We start from the raw sequence: 18,369 nt of genomic DNA, 5'->3' as shown, positions 1-18,369 counted from the left end.
TGGAAGCTATTATGCAAACTTAAAACGACGCCGTTTCCGTAATTAACATAAAAATAAAAAAAAACCCTAAACTAAACCCGATCTGCCCTTTGAAACAAGAACCTAAGCACTCTCCTCTCAACTCCGCGTCGTTTCATGCCTTTAACCTCCATCCGACTCCGATTGCGACGGAGTAGAAGGCAAGTCGGCCACTAAGTAAGTGTACTCTTCTTTTGTTTATCATTTCTTTTGTTTTAGCACATGAAACCATGAAAAAAGAAAGGAAAACAAAAAAAAAAAGAAAACAAAAATAATATAAATATATATATACTGAAATCACCTTCGAATTTCTGCTATATGCTCTTTTCTTTTTTATTGATTTTTTCCAAAATCCCATCCCTTTTACAGTGTTGTATTTGGCTTTATATAGCCGAATCAGAAAAAAAAAGAAAAATAAATAAATAAATAATAAAAATAACATCTCTTTCTCTGCCATTTCTGTTTTTCGATTTCTTTCTGTTGCTTGTGAGTTTGTTGTGGTGCAGGTTTGGAAGCTATACGAGCTGTGGACATGGCGGATATGGAAGGTACGGAGAACCCTGGTGTCTGCGGCGCTAGAGGCTCGCCATTACTGCTAGGGTTTCTAGTTGTGTTGCGCTGCGTTGGGCCATGATAGTTGGGCTAAATGTAGTTTAGGTATCATGTTGGGTATTTTTTGTTCGGGCCACTTGAGCCCATTGTAATTTGGACTGCGGCCTATTTAAAATTTGGTTTTCTTTTTTTATTTGGTTTATTTCACTAACGGGCCGGACAAATTGGGCCTTTAACAATTTATTTTCTCTTTTCTTCTTAATTCTAAGTTATGTTGGTTTGGTGTTTAGAAAATTGGGGTTTTCATTGATGTTTTCAGTTCTTCTGAAATTTTTTAATTTTTTTAATTGATACCTTAAGCAATCTTAGGTTTGGAAAAAACCAAATAATAATATGTTAGTCCACTCTAATCTCATTCCTTTTTCTTTAATTTCCTTTCATTTTTTGTATTGTCAGTTAATTTCTTCTGCTGTTCAAAGAGGTCATTTATCCGAAGATCTTTGCCAATTATCAGTCGTTCTCAAGAGCTCTCCTCCAATCATTCGAGTTTCAAGTGAATACTTTTCAGTGTTCCTTTAATTTTTGCCTAACAATAAGCGTTTTTGCATTTTTTCTGGAGATAGGGATATTTGGTAGTAATTTTTAGCTTTGAATTTGAATTTGTGGATGAAATCCGGGTCCCTTGTTTGAGGCTGAATGGTAGGGTCAGTGTTGTCAAGGCATGTACCTAGGTGCGTCTGTGCCTTTGCAGCATTCAACAAAAATGCCTCAAACGTTTCCAGGCGAGGCCCATTTAATGAGGCATAGACGCCTTGTGTGCCTTGGTGCTCTTTTTTGTAAGGCAGTAGACTTAGATAAACCTGGATGATTGAACTTTTTACTAATAAGAAAGGGATAATGTCAAACTTGACTGGCCAATATATTATATATAAGCTTTATACTTCTAAATATTGTTTTACATGTGATGGAGAAATAAGAAAGTGATAATGTCAAACTTCTAAATATTGAACATACTTGCGTCAGAGGCATACTCGTATCAAAACTTCAAAATGGCATGGGTTTGGTGATTGTGCTTCATGTGTTGTCAAGTACATTGAATATTTTTAGCTTGACTGCTAAAGCTACACTGGCTATTTTATTCAATCCGACCATATTATGCAGCCACATTGATGATATATATTCAAGATGAGTCGACATCAATTCCTTTGGAATGTCAAGGTATTCTGCTCTACATTAATTATTCTGCAAGCAAAAGCTTTATTTTAGAAACAAGTCTAATCATTTAATTTGTACTATTTTTTTTGCGCATATTAGTTACTCCTGGAGCTTTACACCGTATCGAAGTCAATTCACGACTTCCTGGAAAGTAATTACTCCCAGGTTTTGTAATTGAGCAGTTTGTGCTAGAGGTGAGACTTTGTTATCATTTTAATGCCAATTGTTTGGTTCTACACACAGAAGGAGGCCTCTTTTTATTTTTCTCTCTTTCTTATAACCTTTTTCTGTGGTTGTGAGTGGAAACAGTAGCACATAGGCCATAAGATTGTAATATGAAATTATACACTGGACATGTGGTCTTCATATTACTAACACGATAATGTGCTTTTGTAGATGTTCGATGTGTATGGAAATCATGTTGAAGAAGGATTAGAAGTTCAATTCCAATTGGATGGTTTTAGCATCCCAGGTCTAATAGGCTCAAAGCATAAGGTTGATTCTTTAAACTGCTCTTTGTCGGCTCTCAAAGGGGGAATAAAAGTGTCATTTTAATTTATACTTCATGTTCAATATTTTTCATGAATTTGATGCTAAAACTTGTAGTCAAAATTACACTTTTTGAGATATAAGCATGATGGTGTTCTTAGGTGGATAACCTTGGACGCATTGACCTTGGGGGCATACTGAAAGTAACTGCAGGTTATGGAAAACAAGGTATGTACCTTCATTCTTTAGATAGTTGGTGTTTCTTGGCAAAGTTGTCCCATTGAAAAGACTGTGAATTTCCTTTCAATATAAATCATATGTTGTCAGTTTCAAATTCTATTAATTTTTCCAGATCAGTTGTAACTATACTTTTAGCCGATTTTTTTCCTACATGCCTTGCTCCTGCAGTGTCTCTATCTATTTTACATGGTGATAAAGTAACTTTCAAGCAAGCATTTCAAATGGTGTTCTTAGGGAGCTACGAATATCATCAAGTTTCAGTAATTATTCACTCTTGTTTCATTTTCACCATTGATAAAATAAACCTATTTTTGCAATTGTCTTTTAATTGGAACAACATCCATTATCATCATCATCATCATCATCATCATTTATAACAATAATGTTCTCCTATTACAATTCAGTTACCAAAACTAAATTAACCAATTTCTGTTCTAAAATGGATGTGGTTTGAGATTATTTTTATTTTAATGCAATTCTGAATCTATTATTTGGGCAGTTTTCTCAATATGTGGCCAGAATTTAGCAGAGAAAATAAAAGTTGTACTACTTTGATGAAAATATGTGTATTATTCTATTTTGAAAATTGTATGTAATGTTAATAAAAGAGTAAATAAATTCCAATTTACTTTTAGCATGATGGTACTTTGTCCCAGCACTGTTCATTTAAGGGAAAGCTTCATCTGGATAAGATAAAACCATGTTCATAAAATTTCTAGACAAATTTATCTATTTTGTAGTGTTATTTTGCACTGTAGTCTATCGTCTAGCACAACACCTGTTTCTTTTATTATAATTATTTTTATGGCCTAGCCATAATCGAGAAGGCCGCATATTTACTGGTTTTGTTTCATTGTTTATTCTTGGTTACCACCATTTCAAGTCAATTTGTAAATTCTATTTTAGTAACTTTGCTTGTTAAGTGTATATTAATCCTTTTAAATGTCGCTTAAGATTACCAACTGTTTTATATTTGCTTGCCTTGTTGCTGCTACAGGGGGGTCTCTTTTTGGATATGATCTTGGTGTTTCTGGTCAGATTCTTTTCTATGATTCACTTTTCTTTTCCTCTTTTTCATTGGTTTTTTTCTTCAGCCTGTTTATGAATTCTGTTCATTTATATTAAGTATTAGCAATTGCTGAAATCTTTTTAGATTTGTATCCTATCTTCCAGATTTACTGATTTGCTTTTCAATCAAAACGATGTCTTGAGAAGAACCCTCTCTACACAATTTCTTTAATCATCAAAATATAATCTTCATATATTATATATTTGGTATTTGGGGGATTATCAATGATTCCTAAGCTACTTGCATTATAGCTTATGTATTTGTTTCTGTTTGTTAGAAGATTTATGTTATTTGATTCAAAAGAGCTCAATAAGATGCTTATTTCAAGATGATGACACTGTTTCACTACACCAAAACAGGCTTTTAGCGGCTTTTTTAATGGCGTTTGGACAAAACACGCCGCTAATAATCGAGCATTAGCAGCGCTTTACATAAAACGCCGCTAAAGATCGAGCATTAGCGGCGCTTTTAGGAAAGCACCTCTAAAAATTATAAACGCCGCAAAAAACCTAAGCCTAACGACATCGTTTTCTGACCTTTCGGGGCTTTAGCGGCGCTAATGATCGGGCTTTTAGCGGCGATTTTGAAAAAGCGCCGCTAATGCTCGGAGCTTTAGTGGCGTTTTTGGGAAAGCACCGCTAATGCTCAGAGCTTTAGCAGCGTTTTTGAGAAAGCGCCGGTAATGCTCAGGCTTTTAGCGACGTTTTTGAAAAAGTGCCGCTAATGCTCAGAGCTTTAGCGGCGTTTTTGAAAAAGCGCCGCTAAAACATTTTATCTGTCTTTGTTTATTTATATTAATTAAAAGTCAATTAATTTTTAATTGAATTTTGTTAAAAATGGATAAATTTGAAATAAAAAACATAAAAAAATATTTGTTAAAAATGGAAAAATTAAAATACTATTATTTAAAATAATTTTAAAAATTTTTAGGTACATGACTGATTGATTTTAATTTATATATTAAATAATTTCATATATAATTGTAAAAGATACGATAGTATTAATTTGAAAATATTTAATTAATTATCATTATAGTTTAGGGTTTAATATATATGGTTTAGGGTATATGGTTAATTTAGGATTTAAGGCCGATTTAGGAGTTACAATTTTTAACGTTTATAGATTATGGAATTAGGGATTATGGATTAGGGATTCTGGTTTAAGGGTTGTGATTTAGGGGTTAGGGGTTAAAGATTAAGAGTTAAGAATTTAGGGTTTATAGATTCGGTGTTAGGTCAGGCTTTAAGGTTTAGATTAATTAGTGTGTTTTAATTTATATTAAATAAGATTTAGGGACTAGGGGTTAGGGATTCGGGTTAGGGTTTAGGGTTTAGGGTTTAGAGTAATTAGTGTTTTTAAATTTATATATTAAATAAGGTTTAGGGGTTAGGGGTTAGAGGTTAAGAGTTAGTAATTTAAGGTTTAGAGACTCGAGTTCGGGTTAGGGTTTAAGGTTTAGATTAATTAGTATTTTTTAATTTATATATTAATTAAGTTCTTATATAATTGTAAAAGAGGGGTTAGGGGTTAGAGGTTAAGGATTAGGGATTAGGGATTAGGGATTAGGATTAGGGATTAGAGGTTAGGGGCTATGGATGGTAACTATCTATTTTGAACAGGACCAAATTATAACAAATAAAAATGAAATATAAAACCTAAAAGCATTCCACATCGAACATCTAGCAAAATAGTTATATTTTAGTTAGGAAGAAATATCTCTAATAAAATGGAGATTAGATCAAAATTAATAATATAAAATCATGATTAACGTCTCAATCTTTAATAGAAATTTGATATGTGAGAGATTAATTGCTTACATTGGATAATTCTAACTTAATAATGAATTACAGTCATTTAATATTTTTTCTTATTAAAATCTATGATATTTATTTTGGGAGTACTTAGCTTTTTTATAAAATTTAATTTAAAAATAATAAATATTTTATAAAATAACTTAACTAATAATTTTTAACAGATAAAATAAAAAATTTGTAGTAGAACAAAATAACGTCGTTTTATTTAAAATAAAATATTTTTTAACAGATAAAAAATAAACAATAGCAGAGTTTGTGTTTTTATAAAAAAACGCCACAAAAATTATTTTAAAATGGCGCCATTTTACCCCAAATTTTCCCCCGTGAAATCCCTAATCTTCCAATGTCCATACCCGTTCCCTTTCTATTCACCAAGTCCTTTCTCCTATTACCCTTTCCCCTCTCCTTTTCTCTCTTTCCTCTTCACTTGACCCTATCAAAGGAACCCAGCTTTCCATCTCGCTACCAGACGACGATGTTTTGAACTCCTTCTTCACCGTTTTCTCTACTTCCCCTTTTTCTTCTGCTTTCCAATGGCTATCCCCGCCGCAAACGTTTAACAAAAAAACACCCTTTTGTTTATACCCAATGCCAATGTATCCACGCGCATTATGTCTTTTTAATTTGTAACCAAGACTATCAAGGTCCCTAAAGGCTTCGATTATGAGCTTTACAGTAGGAACGACATCAACAGGATTTTGGGTCCTAAGGCTTCTTGTATCTCTTTCAAGGATTCTGCTTGTAGGTGCTTTGGATACATGGTTTCCAAGAAGAAATACATCTATACCATTGATGATGACTGCTTTGTAAGCTCAACCCTCGTCTCTTCCCTCTTCTATTTTTTATTTTTGAATTTTGGGTTTTGGTGGGTTTCTCCGAAAACAGTCTTCATTTTAAAGATTTGGGTTTGATCCAACTTTTTTAATACTGTTTTACTTTTGGTTTTAAGTCTCGTGTAGAGCTTCACAGGAGACCTTGTATATGACACTTGTTTAATATATTGCTAATTAGTTTAAATTCTTGGTAGATCCCAAAAGATGTAAATTATGTATGATCACAATCAACTTACTTTTGCTGAATAAAAATGTCGCAGGTTAAAAGTTATTTATGTTGCCTCTATTTTCTTCGATATATATATCTTCCGTTCCCTTCTTGAGTCTCTATGGACTTTATAGTTTAGAATTTGTGTGTTAAGAATTGAGTTATTCTCTTGTTTCTAATGTTTGTAGGTTTCTTGTGGTTCTCCTTGTAGCATGCTGTTCATTTGTTGTTATTGGTGGTTTCCTGTTCTTCAACTTTAGGTAATGTATTTGAATATTACTTTACAGATGATTGTGGAAAGTTTATGGTAAATGATATGTTAGCGTAGTGAAGCTTTTTTCTGTACAACTTTTGTTGCAAAATTTTATGCCTTGATTATATTTCTTAAAAAAATTACCTCTTGATGTATGGATGTTTAGATCTTGACTTTGATTTTAGAATTTTGCATTTTGTTTGTTGTTTTGGTCACTTTAAAAAGCTGTTTTCTTTAATGTAGTTTCCTATCTTTTATTTGCTATTTAGATCTGCAATTACATAACATCTTTTGATATGTGTTCCATGTTATGTTTTCAACTCAATTCCTGCTTTGGTTTGTCCAAAATTTAGTCATTTACCAATGCAATATAAGCCTTAGCTGCCTTTCCTAATAATGTTATGAAACATAGTGTTTTCTTCTTTTTTATTGTCTTTCATGTTTGATTTGTAAATCTTGAAATGTTGGTCGATTTTTGGATGCATATTATGTGTGTCTAATTGCTTTAAAGATGATTTTAGAGCTTATATTGAAGACATATGGCATTTCATTTGGTAAGTTTAAGGGCTAAAAACAAAAAAAATTAAATGGAGAGCTAAAATAACTTTGTTATAAATTTGGAGGCCAAAAATCATTAGACTAAATAGAAATAAACATTTAAATACTAAATATATAAATATATATTAGTAATTTGATTCAGTAATGTGTCACCTAAGGACAAGGCATAGTTGAAGCTGTCAATAGAAATCTATAAATTAAAAAAGAAAGAAGTCATAAAAACTTCCTTGGAATCAGCTTTTGTCAACTAAACACATAAACAAAATAAATAAATAAAAACAAGTTCTGAAACATAAGATTGGTTGGAGAAATGAGAGATCTTTCTTCTCTAATTAATAAATTGAGAGGTTCAAAAGATTCTATTCAAGTGTGAGAGAAAAGAAGCAAATTTATGAAGGCAAGCTATTAGTCTGTGTAAGGAAAGAGTTACCCCATGAAATGAATGTTTGCTTGCGAGCCATTATAGTGGGAAGTGGTGCATTTAAATGAGTGAGTTATACACTGCTTGATGAGAGTGCAACTACCTCTCATCTCTTACTATTTATTTAATAATTTTTAAATATTCTTATTTTTATATCATATTCATGTTATCTTCTAATGATATTTTGTGTCTGTCTTTTTTATTGCTTGCACTCTTTTTATTGCTTTTATTTTATTTTTTAAATTGAAAGTGTTCATAAATTAGGTTCAACCCATTAAAAATTTATTCCTATATGAAAATGTATATACTTTATCATTAAATATAAATAAAATAAAATAGAGATGGAATCAAATTAAACCGATTTACTTTGCATTGGTATGACCATTTTTAATTTGGGCAAATAAAAGAAGGCCCCATAAGGGTTTCATACTTAGCTAGAAAGCTAAATTTATGATAATATATCGACCACCCAAAGACCTTGAATTAATGTTTAATCAATGTAGGTCACATTCTTGCTCATCCTTAATGAATTGCATGCTTTGGTTGTTGATTTTTATTTTTGTTTAAAATATAAAGCAAGCCTAAGCTTAGACATCCACAACCTAAATCCCTACCATACAGACACAGTAACCAACAGGCAGGCTTAAAAAAAGCAGTGCTTTAATTGGGTTGTAGACATATATTCCTAGTTATGCTAGATGTTGGTACTAACAATCTAAAGCTAATTGAAGACCTACTTTGTGAGTAAAATATGTGCTTATTTACTTTGTTATTCATAGAATGGAACATATGAAATGCTTGGTGGTACTTTGTTTTATTTACCGATTGTGGAGATTTCTTTTGACATGTTTCTCTTTGGGGGTTTGGACAGATTTAGGACTAAGACAACCAAGGTTAGAAGGGGAAGAATATTTATCAATTATTGATGAGTTCATCGAAGCAGTTTTAACACGTTGGCCTAAGGCTATTGTATAGGTTTCTCTCTTTCAGAAGTGAGACTTTTGTTTTATGCTCATACCATGATGTTTATTTGATGGTTACCCCATTTAGTTTTAGGATTTTCAAATGAAGTGGGCCTTTGAAACTCAAACGCTATCGGAAAGGTTTTGCATGTTTAATGATGACGTCATGGTGAGCACTTGGCCCAACAAATTGCTACTTTTATGGATAGGATTAGATTCTAGTGTAACTTAGATTGCTGCAAAGATCACTATGAATGCCACCAATATTAGAAAGTTGTGCTTACTTAATTCTCTTAGAGAATCTGCTGGAGTTGCACTTGCTGGATTGTTAGGAACTGTAAGAGCACAAGGTCAATCTTTGGATGATTTTCCAAACCACAAGATTGTTGTGGTGGGAGCTAGAAGGTATTTGGTGACTTATAAAGCTTGGTCTTTCAATCTTTCACCATAAATTTTCTCTGCTCCTTGCATCCATTCCCTCACACTTTATTTCTCATAAAACTTTTCTTTCGGCTTCCGGTCAGTGGCTTGGTGTTCTTAGCATGGCTATTCAAGTGTTGTAAGGATGACAAGAAATGCGTAAATAGCTGCATTGAGAACTTCTTCCTACTTGATAAAGATGTACAATTTTGTACCTCCTTTCTAGCTTTTTTCATCCTATTTGTGCAAAGCCTTTTATGTTCTTTTAGATATGTAATGTCCTTTCTCTTGTGCAATGAATATGTGGATTTTATGAACTAGTGCAATGAAGATGTGGATTTTATGAACTAATCATGTAAAAATGTTTTGCTAGAAAATCATCTGCGGATTTCTTTTTATGATATCTACTTCATTCATAGTTTTCTTTTTATTTTTAGTTTCTTACTTCTACGAGAAAATCATTATTGTTTGACTCTAGGAATCTAAATTTTCTAATTTTTAATTTTTTATTAATTTATTATTTGAAATTCTAAAACTAAATTGTTAATTTTTATATTTAGTTTTAAATTTAAAATTTTCATAGAAAATTTAATTTAAATAATATTTTTTTATTTATCCTTTACAAGTATATTTAAAGTTAAAATTTAAAAATAAAACATAATATAATATTTATCGTAAAAATAAATATTATTTGATTAAAATAATTTTTTTTAAAGTTATGTTTTTAGCGGCGTTTTTGCGAGAAGCGCCGCTAAAGGTCATGTTCTTTAGCGGCGTTAGTGACAAAAGTTCCGCTAAAGGTCATGTTCTTTAGCAGCGTTTGTGACAAAAGCGCCGCTAAAGGTCATGTTCTTTAACAGCGTTTGTGATAAAAGCCCCGCTAAAGGTCATGATCTTTAGCGGCGTTTTTTACATAAATTAGCGGCGTCGTCTATAGCGGCAGTTTTTGCGGCGCTTGTGAAAGCGCCGCTAATACTTTTAGTAAAAGCGCCGCTAAAGGCCTAAAAAAACGCCACTAAAAGTCTATTTTGGTGTAATGTTTATCTTTTAATATTGATTGCAGGTGGAGTGACTTCCATGGATGATTTCTTGAAGGAATTCTTCCCAAAGATATATAGAAGGAAACAAGCACATCTTCATGAAACTAACTACTGCAAAAATGACATCCAGCTCCTCACACTTTTTACGTCTTCGCTCTACTTCGCAGGCCTTGTTTCTACATTTGGAGCCTCTTATGTTACTAGAAACAAAAGGCGTCGAGCCAGCATCCTTGTTGGTGCAGTCAGCTTCTTCCTAGGAGGAGCTATCAATGCAGGTGCGGTGAATATCACAATGTTGATTGTAGGACGCATTCTTCTTGATGCAGGCATCTAAATATGTTTGTTACTTTAGGTATCCAACATTTATTGATGCACTTATAGATTTGGAGATCCTCTTACAATGGTGCACCTGTTTGTAATGTTAACTTTGAATATTTGAATCTTTGGATTTAGGATTTGTTTGAATTATTATTCTAATTAGTTACTTTTCTCATTCCTACTGGATAGAAATGTGTTTGACTCTGGATATTTTCATCATTTCAGGCAAGAAAGATTGATTTTTATTACGATCGATTATGGTTTTAGTCCCTTTATTATTATAATTTGATTTTAATTTAGTATAATTTGGTTTCTTTAATTTTATAATATTGACGTGAATTTAAAAATATATGGTAGATATGTGAATTTATTATTCGTTAGGACTGATTGGAATTTTAGGTGCTCATTTATTTAAACATAATATTTTAATTCTAAATTTAAATTCATTAATTTTTATATTTAGCTTTAAAGTTAAAATTTTAATAGAAATTTTAATTTAATTAATATTTTTATCCTTAAAAGTATATAGTTTAAATTTTAAATTTCAAAAACAAAACATAATATAATATTTATCATAGAAATAAATATTTTTTAATTAAAATATTTTTTAAAAGTCATGTTTTTAGCGGTGTTTGTCAAAAAGCGCCGCTAAAAGCCATCTTTATAGTGGCGTTTGTGGGAGAAGCGCCGCTAAAGGTCATGACCTTTAGCGGCGTTTTTGTAAAAGCGCCGCTAAAGGTCATGACTTTTAGTGGCATTTATTTCTAAAAACACTGCAAATGTTTGCGGCGTTGACAACAGCGACATTTTTTGCGGCGCTTTTGAAGGATGATTTGCGTACATTTCACTTGCCAAAAGGTAAGGACCTCAGGTCTCCACCTTTCAACCAACACAACTATCAAATCAGGATACAGGTGAAAGCCCTAAATCAACATTGTAAATCAAAAACTGACAACATCTAAGTATGATTAAATTCTTGAATCAATAGCATTAAAATGGCTTCAATTTGACTTACTACATAGTGTTCAATCCACTTCTTACATAGATTTTATAAAACCCATGTGTTAAAACCCAACATATATATATATATATATATATATATATATATATCCAGTTCATAATATTTACCATTTCCAAAATCTCATCTAACACACGAGGAAGTCATAACAATGTCATTTTGTAAACCTTGAAAATAAAAATAAATTATTATTTCTCACAATCTCAAGCATTTAGATATACTTTTATTAATCTAATTTAATTAAAATAACCTAGAGGATCACTATTATAAAAGAAAAAACAAATTTAAACTTATCTTAATATATATATATACATATATATATTTGTATAGCCAAAATAAGAATTTTATTAAAACCCAAAATAGTATAAACTAAGCAATGGTTAGCAAAACAAGACCACACAAGCACTACTAAAGAAGCACCTAAAATAAACCAAACAAACACCTAAATGAAAGTAAAAAAACATATGTGATCCAAGATCGCACCAAAATTAGAAAGCACATACAACATTACACCTAAAAATAAGTATGGAGCACCAAAAATCATTAAGACATTGTTAAAGCACAAAAATCAACAACATCAACTCCTTTGAAATCACTTACCATCACCTGCAAAGAAACTCCTTAGAACCCTCAAGAAAAAACAAACATAAACCACCATTGTTGGAAAAATATAGACATCATATATATAATAAGTATAATTACATTTTATTATTTACTATTATAAAATATTAGCCCAAATTAAAAGTGATCGAATTTGGTTAAAGTTTATTGAGCTCTAATAAGTAATTTCTAATTGATGATGGGCTGATTAGAAATTAGGGTTAATACGAAAAAGTTATATATATTAGGGTTATGATCCCCAAATTACACAAACGTAACATTTCTAGTATCTCATCTTTAGAAAAGAGATAGCCACCTTCTCTGAATTACTTGTGTGCTAATTTGGAAGATCAAAATCATAAGATCTAAATATTTCAAGAAATAGTAGATTTAGGTACGTTTCCGCATCTATTTTTGTTCTTGATTTATTCTTGATGATTTGACATGACAAATCCTAGTTTATGGTTTGTTAAGTTTTATATCAGATCTTATTTTATGGTTCTAACAACCACGCCTCAAAACACACACACACACATAAAAAAAAAACTATGCAGTCACAAATGTCACACTAATACAGTTCAAAAGGTAACAAAGATGACCACAAACACTATCATAGACTTCAAGAATGGGCACTCAGCTTTATCCAAGATCCATCTCGCCGACCACGCCTATGACATCAATGGCTTGTCATTCCCTTTAGTAATCTAGGTACCTTTAATTTAAAAGAACTTTGAAAATTTTCAGTTTGACCAAACAGATAATAGCCAAAAATCCAATTCAGGTGACACCATCTCACACCTCAATAAAATAAAAACAAAATTCATACATGAAATAACCAATCAAAACCATAAAAGGTCACAACCTTCAATCAATGTAATCTGAAGCTCACAAGCAATATTGATGAACTTAAAATCAAGGAACCAAGCCATGGAAATAATTGTTAATAAGAAACAGATCCACCAAATCAATTTCCTCAATGAACACAAGTATACAATTATATCCATAGGCACTAGTGAACAACCATCTTTCATCTATGGTTCAAAGTAAGTTGAAACTCCACTTGTAAAATGTGTTGAAATACGTGTTGAAGCTCATATATTTTTGAGATATTTTTTAAGTTCTTTAGGTAGATAAATCTTAGAATAATCAATTGAGTTTTTTAGGAATATTTTATTTATCTTTTAGTAGTTTACTAGAATAAGGGAATTACTTTCCCAGTTATGTTGTGAGTTTTTTCTATTCAAATTCAGTTCTTTACTTAATAAAAAAATAATTTTATTGAATGCTCTCTTGAAAACTTTCATAGTATCAGAGATAGGTTAAATCTCCAATAGCACCATGGTTGAAACAACCTTCATTGAAGATAAGAGGCCCATCAACCAAACGAAGATAGAAAGTTCTGTCATCGAAACAACTACCGAGAGTGCAATGACTCAAGGGATGAGGGGTCACATCTCTTTTCAACTGACATCTCACAAGTTGAATTACAAGAATTACCTCGAATGGCCACAATCCATGAAGTTAGCTAAGTCATTTAATTGGAGAAGTCAAGCAACAATAGGTGGGCGATCCAAGGATGAGCACATAGATGTCAGAAAATTCTATGATAATTGCGCGGCTTCTTAATTACATAAAAGTATCCATAGGTAATTTTTTGTTCTTTTTCGCTAAACTATTAAAGATGTTTGGGATGCTATGAAAGACACCTATCCAAATTTAGAAAATACTTCACAAATTTCTGAGTTAAAACTAAAACTCTGGAAGGCTAGGCAAAAGGAAAAGGAGGTTACTTTTTATTATAACTAGATGATGTCTCTTTGACTATAACTAGATCAATGTTATAATGATGAATGAGACTCTCCTGGAAATAGTGTAAAAGCTATAAAAAAAAGAGAAGAGAATGAGCGAGCTTATTTATTTCTGGCTTGTTTAAATAAAAATTTTGATGAAAGATCTCGGATACTAGGGAAAAAACCTTCTAACACTCTGTGAGATTTTTTCTAAGGTTGGAAGAGAGGAGACTAGGAGGAAAGTATTGTTAAGGCCAAGAATTGAAGCTAACGATGATAAAATTACTCTTGTGACTTCTAAAAATAATGATGACAATGAAAAAAAGGAAGAAACCTTGGTGCGACCACTGCAAAAAATATTGGCACACTCAAGAAACGTGTTAGAAGCTCTATGGATCGATGAATGAGATAAAGAAAAGTGGCAATGTTCGTGGTTCACAATCTAGGGATAATAGATTTTTCCAAAAAACTAATAAAATCATGAGCAGCAAAGTTCTCTGGAAGGGTCTCCATTCACTAAGGAACATCTAGAGCATCTACACAAGCTTTTTCAATCACCACATTTTTGGATGAATTCTTCTATTCCTAAGTCATCGAATAGTATTTCTTCCTCTTTTTCCCAATCAGGTATTGATTCCTCTATTTTTTTCAGTGTCAATACTTGTAAAAAAAACCACGTGGATCATTGATTCTAGAGCTAGTGATCACATGACTACTAGTCGTTTTGTTTTTCTCAACTTACACACCTTGTGCAGGAAACAAATAGATCAAAGTAGCAGATGGATCGTTCTCGGCAATAGCTGGGAAAGGCACTATTAAAATTTCACCTTATTTTATTTTACATGATGTTTTAAATGTGTCAAGTCTAGCTTATAATCTCATATCTGCTAGTAACTTTGATAAGTCATAAAAGTAACATATTTTAATCATGTTCTTAATGCATTTTTGGATGATTAATTATGCAAATTGGTAAATTTTATGCTCCTAATCCTTTGAATTCATATTTCTATACTTGGGTGAAAATTTGGGAGCAAAATGAGCGAAAAATGAGAAAAAATCGAACAAAGAGAGTAGATTTCAAGAGCCACACGAGCTGGACACACGGCCATGTGTTAGACCGTGTCGATTTCACAACTTGCTTTTCAAACATGTGGAAAAACGTAATTTTTAGGCTTTCTAATCATCCTAAAGTCTATAAATATCAAATAGAAGAAGAAAGAATGGAGCCATAAGAGAATATTGAAGAAAACAACTCGAAGGACAACATTGGAGCCAGCTCTGAAGCAAATTCCCATCAATATTAAAGACATCCTTTTAATTTCTCGTGAAGTTTTTATGAATTTCTTTATTTCTTGTGGTTATTCTGAATTTGAGATGTTTTTATGCAGAATTATGAACTAATTCCCTAGATACCTAGGGAAGATGAAACATATGATGAATTCTATTATTTGACTTATGTTTTACGCAATAAATATTTTATTCATATTCTCAGTTATGTGTGCTTATCTCTTGTTTTAATATTTTCGAGAGATTAATTCATGTCTAATGTGCTTAAATCAAAGGAGGAAAAGTCCTTGTTCAATAGTAGATCTAGCATAATTGAGTAGAGTTGCATGCAATCCTAGAAATAGAAAAACATAAATCTATCGGATTATAGTCAAATTTAATAGGGGAATCCATAAATCAAGTTAATGCGACGATAGGGATTTTAATTAGAAAGAGATTTCAATTAATCAACCTAAAGTCAGTTGTTCTTACTCACGAAAGAGATATTAGCATAATTTAGGGATTTCTACGGATCAAGATAGCAAGCGAATAAATCATTTAATTCAGATTCATAATAATAGATGAAGTTTAGGTGGATTCTTTCCTAGGTATTGCCTCTATCATTGGTTATTATTTAGTTATTTTCTTGATTTATTCTCTATTGAGTTCTTAGGGTCCATTTGTTTACACGTAAAAGGTTTTACGAAAAATATTTTCTGCATTTTCCTATGTTTGTTTCACATAAAATATCTTAGTCAACAGAAAATGACTTACAGGTCAATGTAAAATAAATCTTTTTTTCCTGTAAAATGACTTACTCTTTTGAAAAGCGTAAGTCATTTTCTGGAAAAGAGCTCATCTATAGATAATTTTATTTTTATATAAAAATTAACTTAAATCAAGCTTTAATATTATTATATTGATAATAATTTTATTTTTATTTTATTTTAAAATTTTTAAAATATTATATTTTTCAATATTATTAAACATACATATTTAATTATTTATATTTAGTCATATAATAAATTATTAATATAATAATTTAATTATTATTTTAATAAATTATTTAATATTTCAATTTTATTTTAATAATAAATTTTAAAATAATAATTTTAAATAATATTATTCACATATTATTGAAAATATTCAATATTAATATTTGAATAATAAATATTTATTGCAATTATAAATATATTAATAATAAATGTTTTGTAGTATAAAGGTTAAAATATGTCATAAGTCTATGTTCACTTCATGATTTGCACTTTAGTCTTTTTACTTTATTTTCAAGAAGTTAGTCCCTTAATTTTTAAATTTAAAATCAAGTCCAATTGTTGACATTGTTAAATTTTTTAATCAATTTTGTTGATGTCACATTTTCAAATAAAAATACTCATTTGGTAGTCATGTAATTAAAAGTGACATTGTAATGAACTGAATTTAACATAATATTTTTAATATATGCGAAACAATATAACATATAAAATTATAGATAAAAATAAATTCAGTTAAACAATGAAAAATAAGAAAATCTCAAATGTATGTTTGTCTAATTGAAAACAACTTTTATGAAATATTTTAAGAAATCTACCAAGTAATGTAAAATATTTTACACAGATTCATCCAAATACCAGAAAATATTAGCTTTTCCAAAAAAGTAAATCATTTTCCAAAAATCATTTTCTGGAAGTCATTTTCAGTGAAACAAACGGAGCCTTAGTTAGATTAATTTAGTAATTTTAGTTTAAAACCAATCACTCCAATTTGTCGGCTAAATAATAGGAAAACAATAATTACTAATACTTTTAGTCCTCGTGGATACGGTATATCTACTCACCATAGCTATACTATTTATCGATAGGTGCACTTGCCTACGTCATATTTTAAGTTATTCATGTGATACATCAAGTTTTTGGCGTCGTTGCCAAAGACTAGAATATTAGGAACACTTTATTTTTATTAATTTATCCATTTTATTATTTTTATTTTATTTTTATATTTTCATTTTAGTTTAAATTTTACATTCTAAGTTTTCTTTCGTTTTCTTCTGGCAGGTTCTTTTAGTTTATGACTAGAGGAAACCTGTCGGGACCATTACTTTTTGATAGCGAGATTGAAAGTACTGCTCACAGAAATCGTAGAGAAGCAAGGCAGAGTCAACAGAATATAGTATACGAATAAGAGGACAACAATATTACTGAGGAGATGAGCGATAATCAGAATATTTAGCTACCTCCTACAGCTCTTGTTCCTTGTACTATGTACAGTTATGCCAAACCCACTCTGATTGGGGGCTGAATCAAGTATTATGAGACCCACCATTGCTACAAATAATTTTGAACTAAGTCAAACATTATTCAGATGGTGCAACAATATGTCCAGTTTGACGGTTTGCAAGATGAAGATCCTAATACTCATTTGGCCAATTTTCTAGAAATTTACGACACTTTCAAGATTAATAGTGCCACTGATGATGCCATTCACTTACGGTTGTTCCTATTCTCTTTGAGGAACAAGGAAAAATAGTAGTTAAACTCTTTACCACGAGGATCCATCACTACATGGGTTCAAATGATCAAGAAGTTTCTTCTGAAGTACTTCCCACCGGGTAAAACAACTAAGTTAAGGAATGTTATTTCTTCCTTCACCCAGATTGATTTACAGATGTTATATGATGCATGGGAGAGATACAAGGATCTATTGAGAAGGTGCCCTCATCATGGGTTACCTTTATGGTTATAAGTCCAAAACTTCTACAATTGTTTGAATCCTTCAACTAGGCAACTAATTGATGCAGCAACTGGTAGAACACTGAACAATCAAACACCCAAAGAAACTCATGAAGTTATAGAAGAGATGTCACTAAATAATTATCAGTGGCAAGTCTTGAGGACAACGCCGATGAAAGCAGCCGGTGTTTTTAATTTAGATGCAGTCACCACGTTATCAAACCAAGTAGAAGTACTGAATAAGAAATTTTATAGTTTATATCTTTCTATACAGGTAAATCCGGTGATGCAATGCAATACAAATGGATGTGGAATGATTGTTCCAGAATGTTTACCCTTCTGTCCTAGCACAGAGAATGAGCAAGTAAATTATATGGGTAACAATTCTAGACCTCAAAATAACCCTTATAGTAATAACTATAATGCAAGTTGGAGGAACCATCCCAATTTCTCTTGGAGTGATTAAGGAAATCAAAGAGCACAATCACCTCTAGGCTTCCAACAACCTTATCTGTAAGAGAAAAAGCCAAACCTTGAGGAAATGTTGATAAAGTTT

General features: G+C 31.2%; 1 protein-coding gene and 1 non-coding gene across 2 annotated transcripts; one reads left to right on the top strand and one right to left on the bottom strand.

The window, feature by feature from the left end:
- Positions 1-766: 766 nt before the first annotated feature.
- Positions 767-10,445, top strand: LOC105785667 (sugar transport protein 14). Its single transcript, XM_052633399.1, has 6 exons — positions 767-1,788; positions 1,885-1,979; positions 2,182-2,280; positions 2,436-2,502; positions 3,512-3,547; positions 10,116-10,445. The coding sequence occupies exons 3-6, from the start codon at positions 2,182-2,184 to the stop codon at positions 10,424-10,426; spliced, it is 513 nt and encodes a 170-aa protein (XP_052489359.1). The 5' UTR covers positions 767-1,788; positions 1,885-1,979; the 3' UTR covers positions 10,427-10,445.
- Positions 10,446-17,703: 7,258 nt separating this feature from the next.
- LOC128032764 (small nucleolar RNA R71) lies at positions 17,704-17,810 on the bottom strand. The gene has a single exon (XR_008189080.1). It is a non-coding gene; the product is annotated as a small nucleolar RNA R71 (small nucleolar RNA).
- Positions 17,811-18,369: the final 559 nt, after the last annotated feature.

The sequence above is a fragment of the Gossypium raimondii genome, chromosome 1 (assembly GCF_025698545.1).
Source record: "Gossypium raimondii isolate GPD5lz chromosome 1, ASM2569854v1, whole genome shotgun sequence".
NCBI classification, from domain to species: Eukaryota; Viridiplantae; Streptophyta; class Magnoliopsida; order Malvales; family Malvaceae; genus Gossypium; species Gossypium raimondii.
Note: the sequence above shows the minus strand (reverse complement) of the source record. Positions and strands in the feature narration are given on the sequence as shown.

Excerpts from the sequence above, each read along its gene's own strand:
- LOC105785667 (XM_052633399.1), top strand. The coding sequence starts at position 2,182 with ATGTTCGATGTGTATGGAAATCATGTTGAAGAAGGATTAGAAGTTCAA. Across the intron at positions 2,281-2,435 it reads TAATAGGCTCAAAGCATAAG|GTGGATAACCTTGGACGCAT; the intron begins GTTGATTCTTTA and ends TGGTGTTCTTAG. Across the intron at positions 3,548-10,115 it reads ATATGATCTTGGTGTTTCTG|GTGGAGTGACTTCCATGGAT; the intron begins GTCAGATTCTTT and ends TATTGATTGCAG.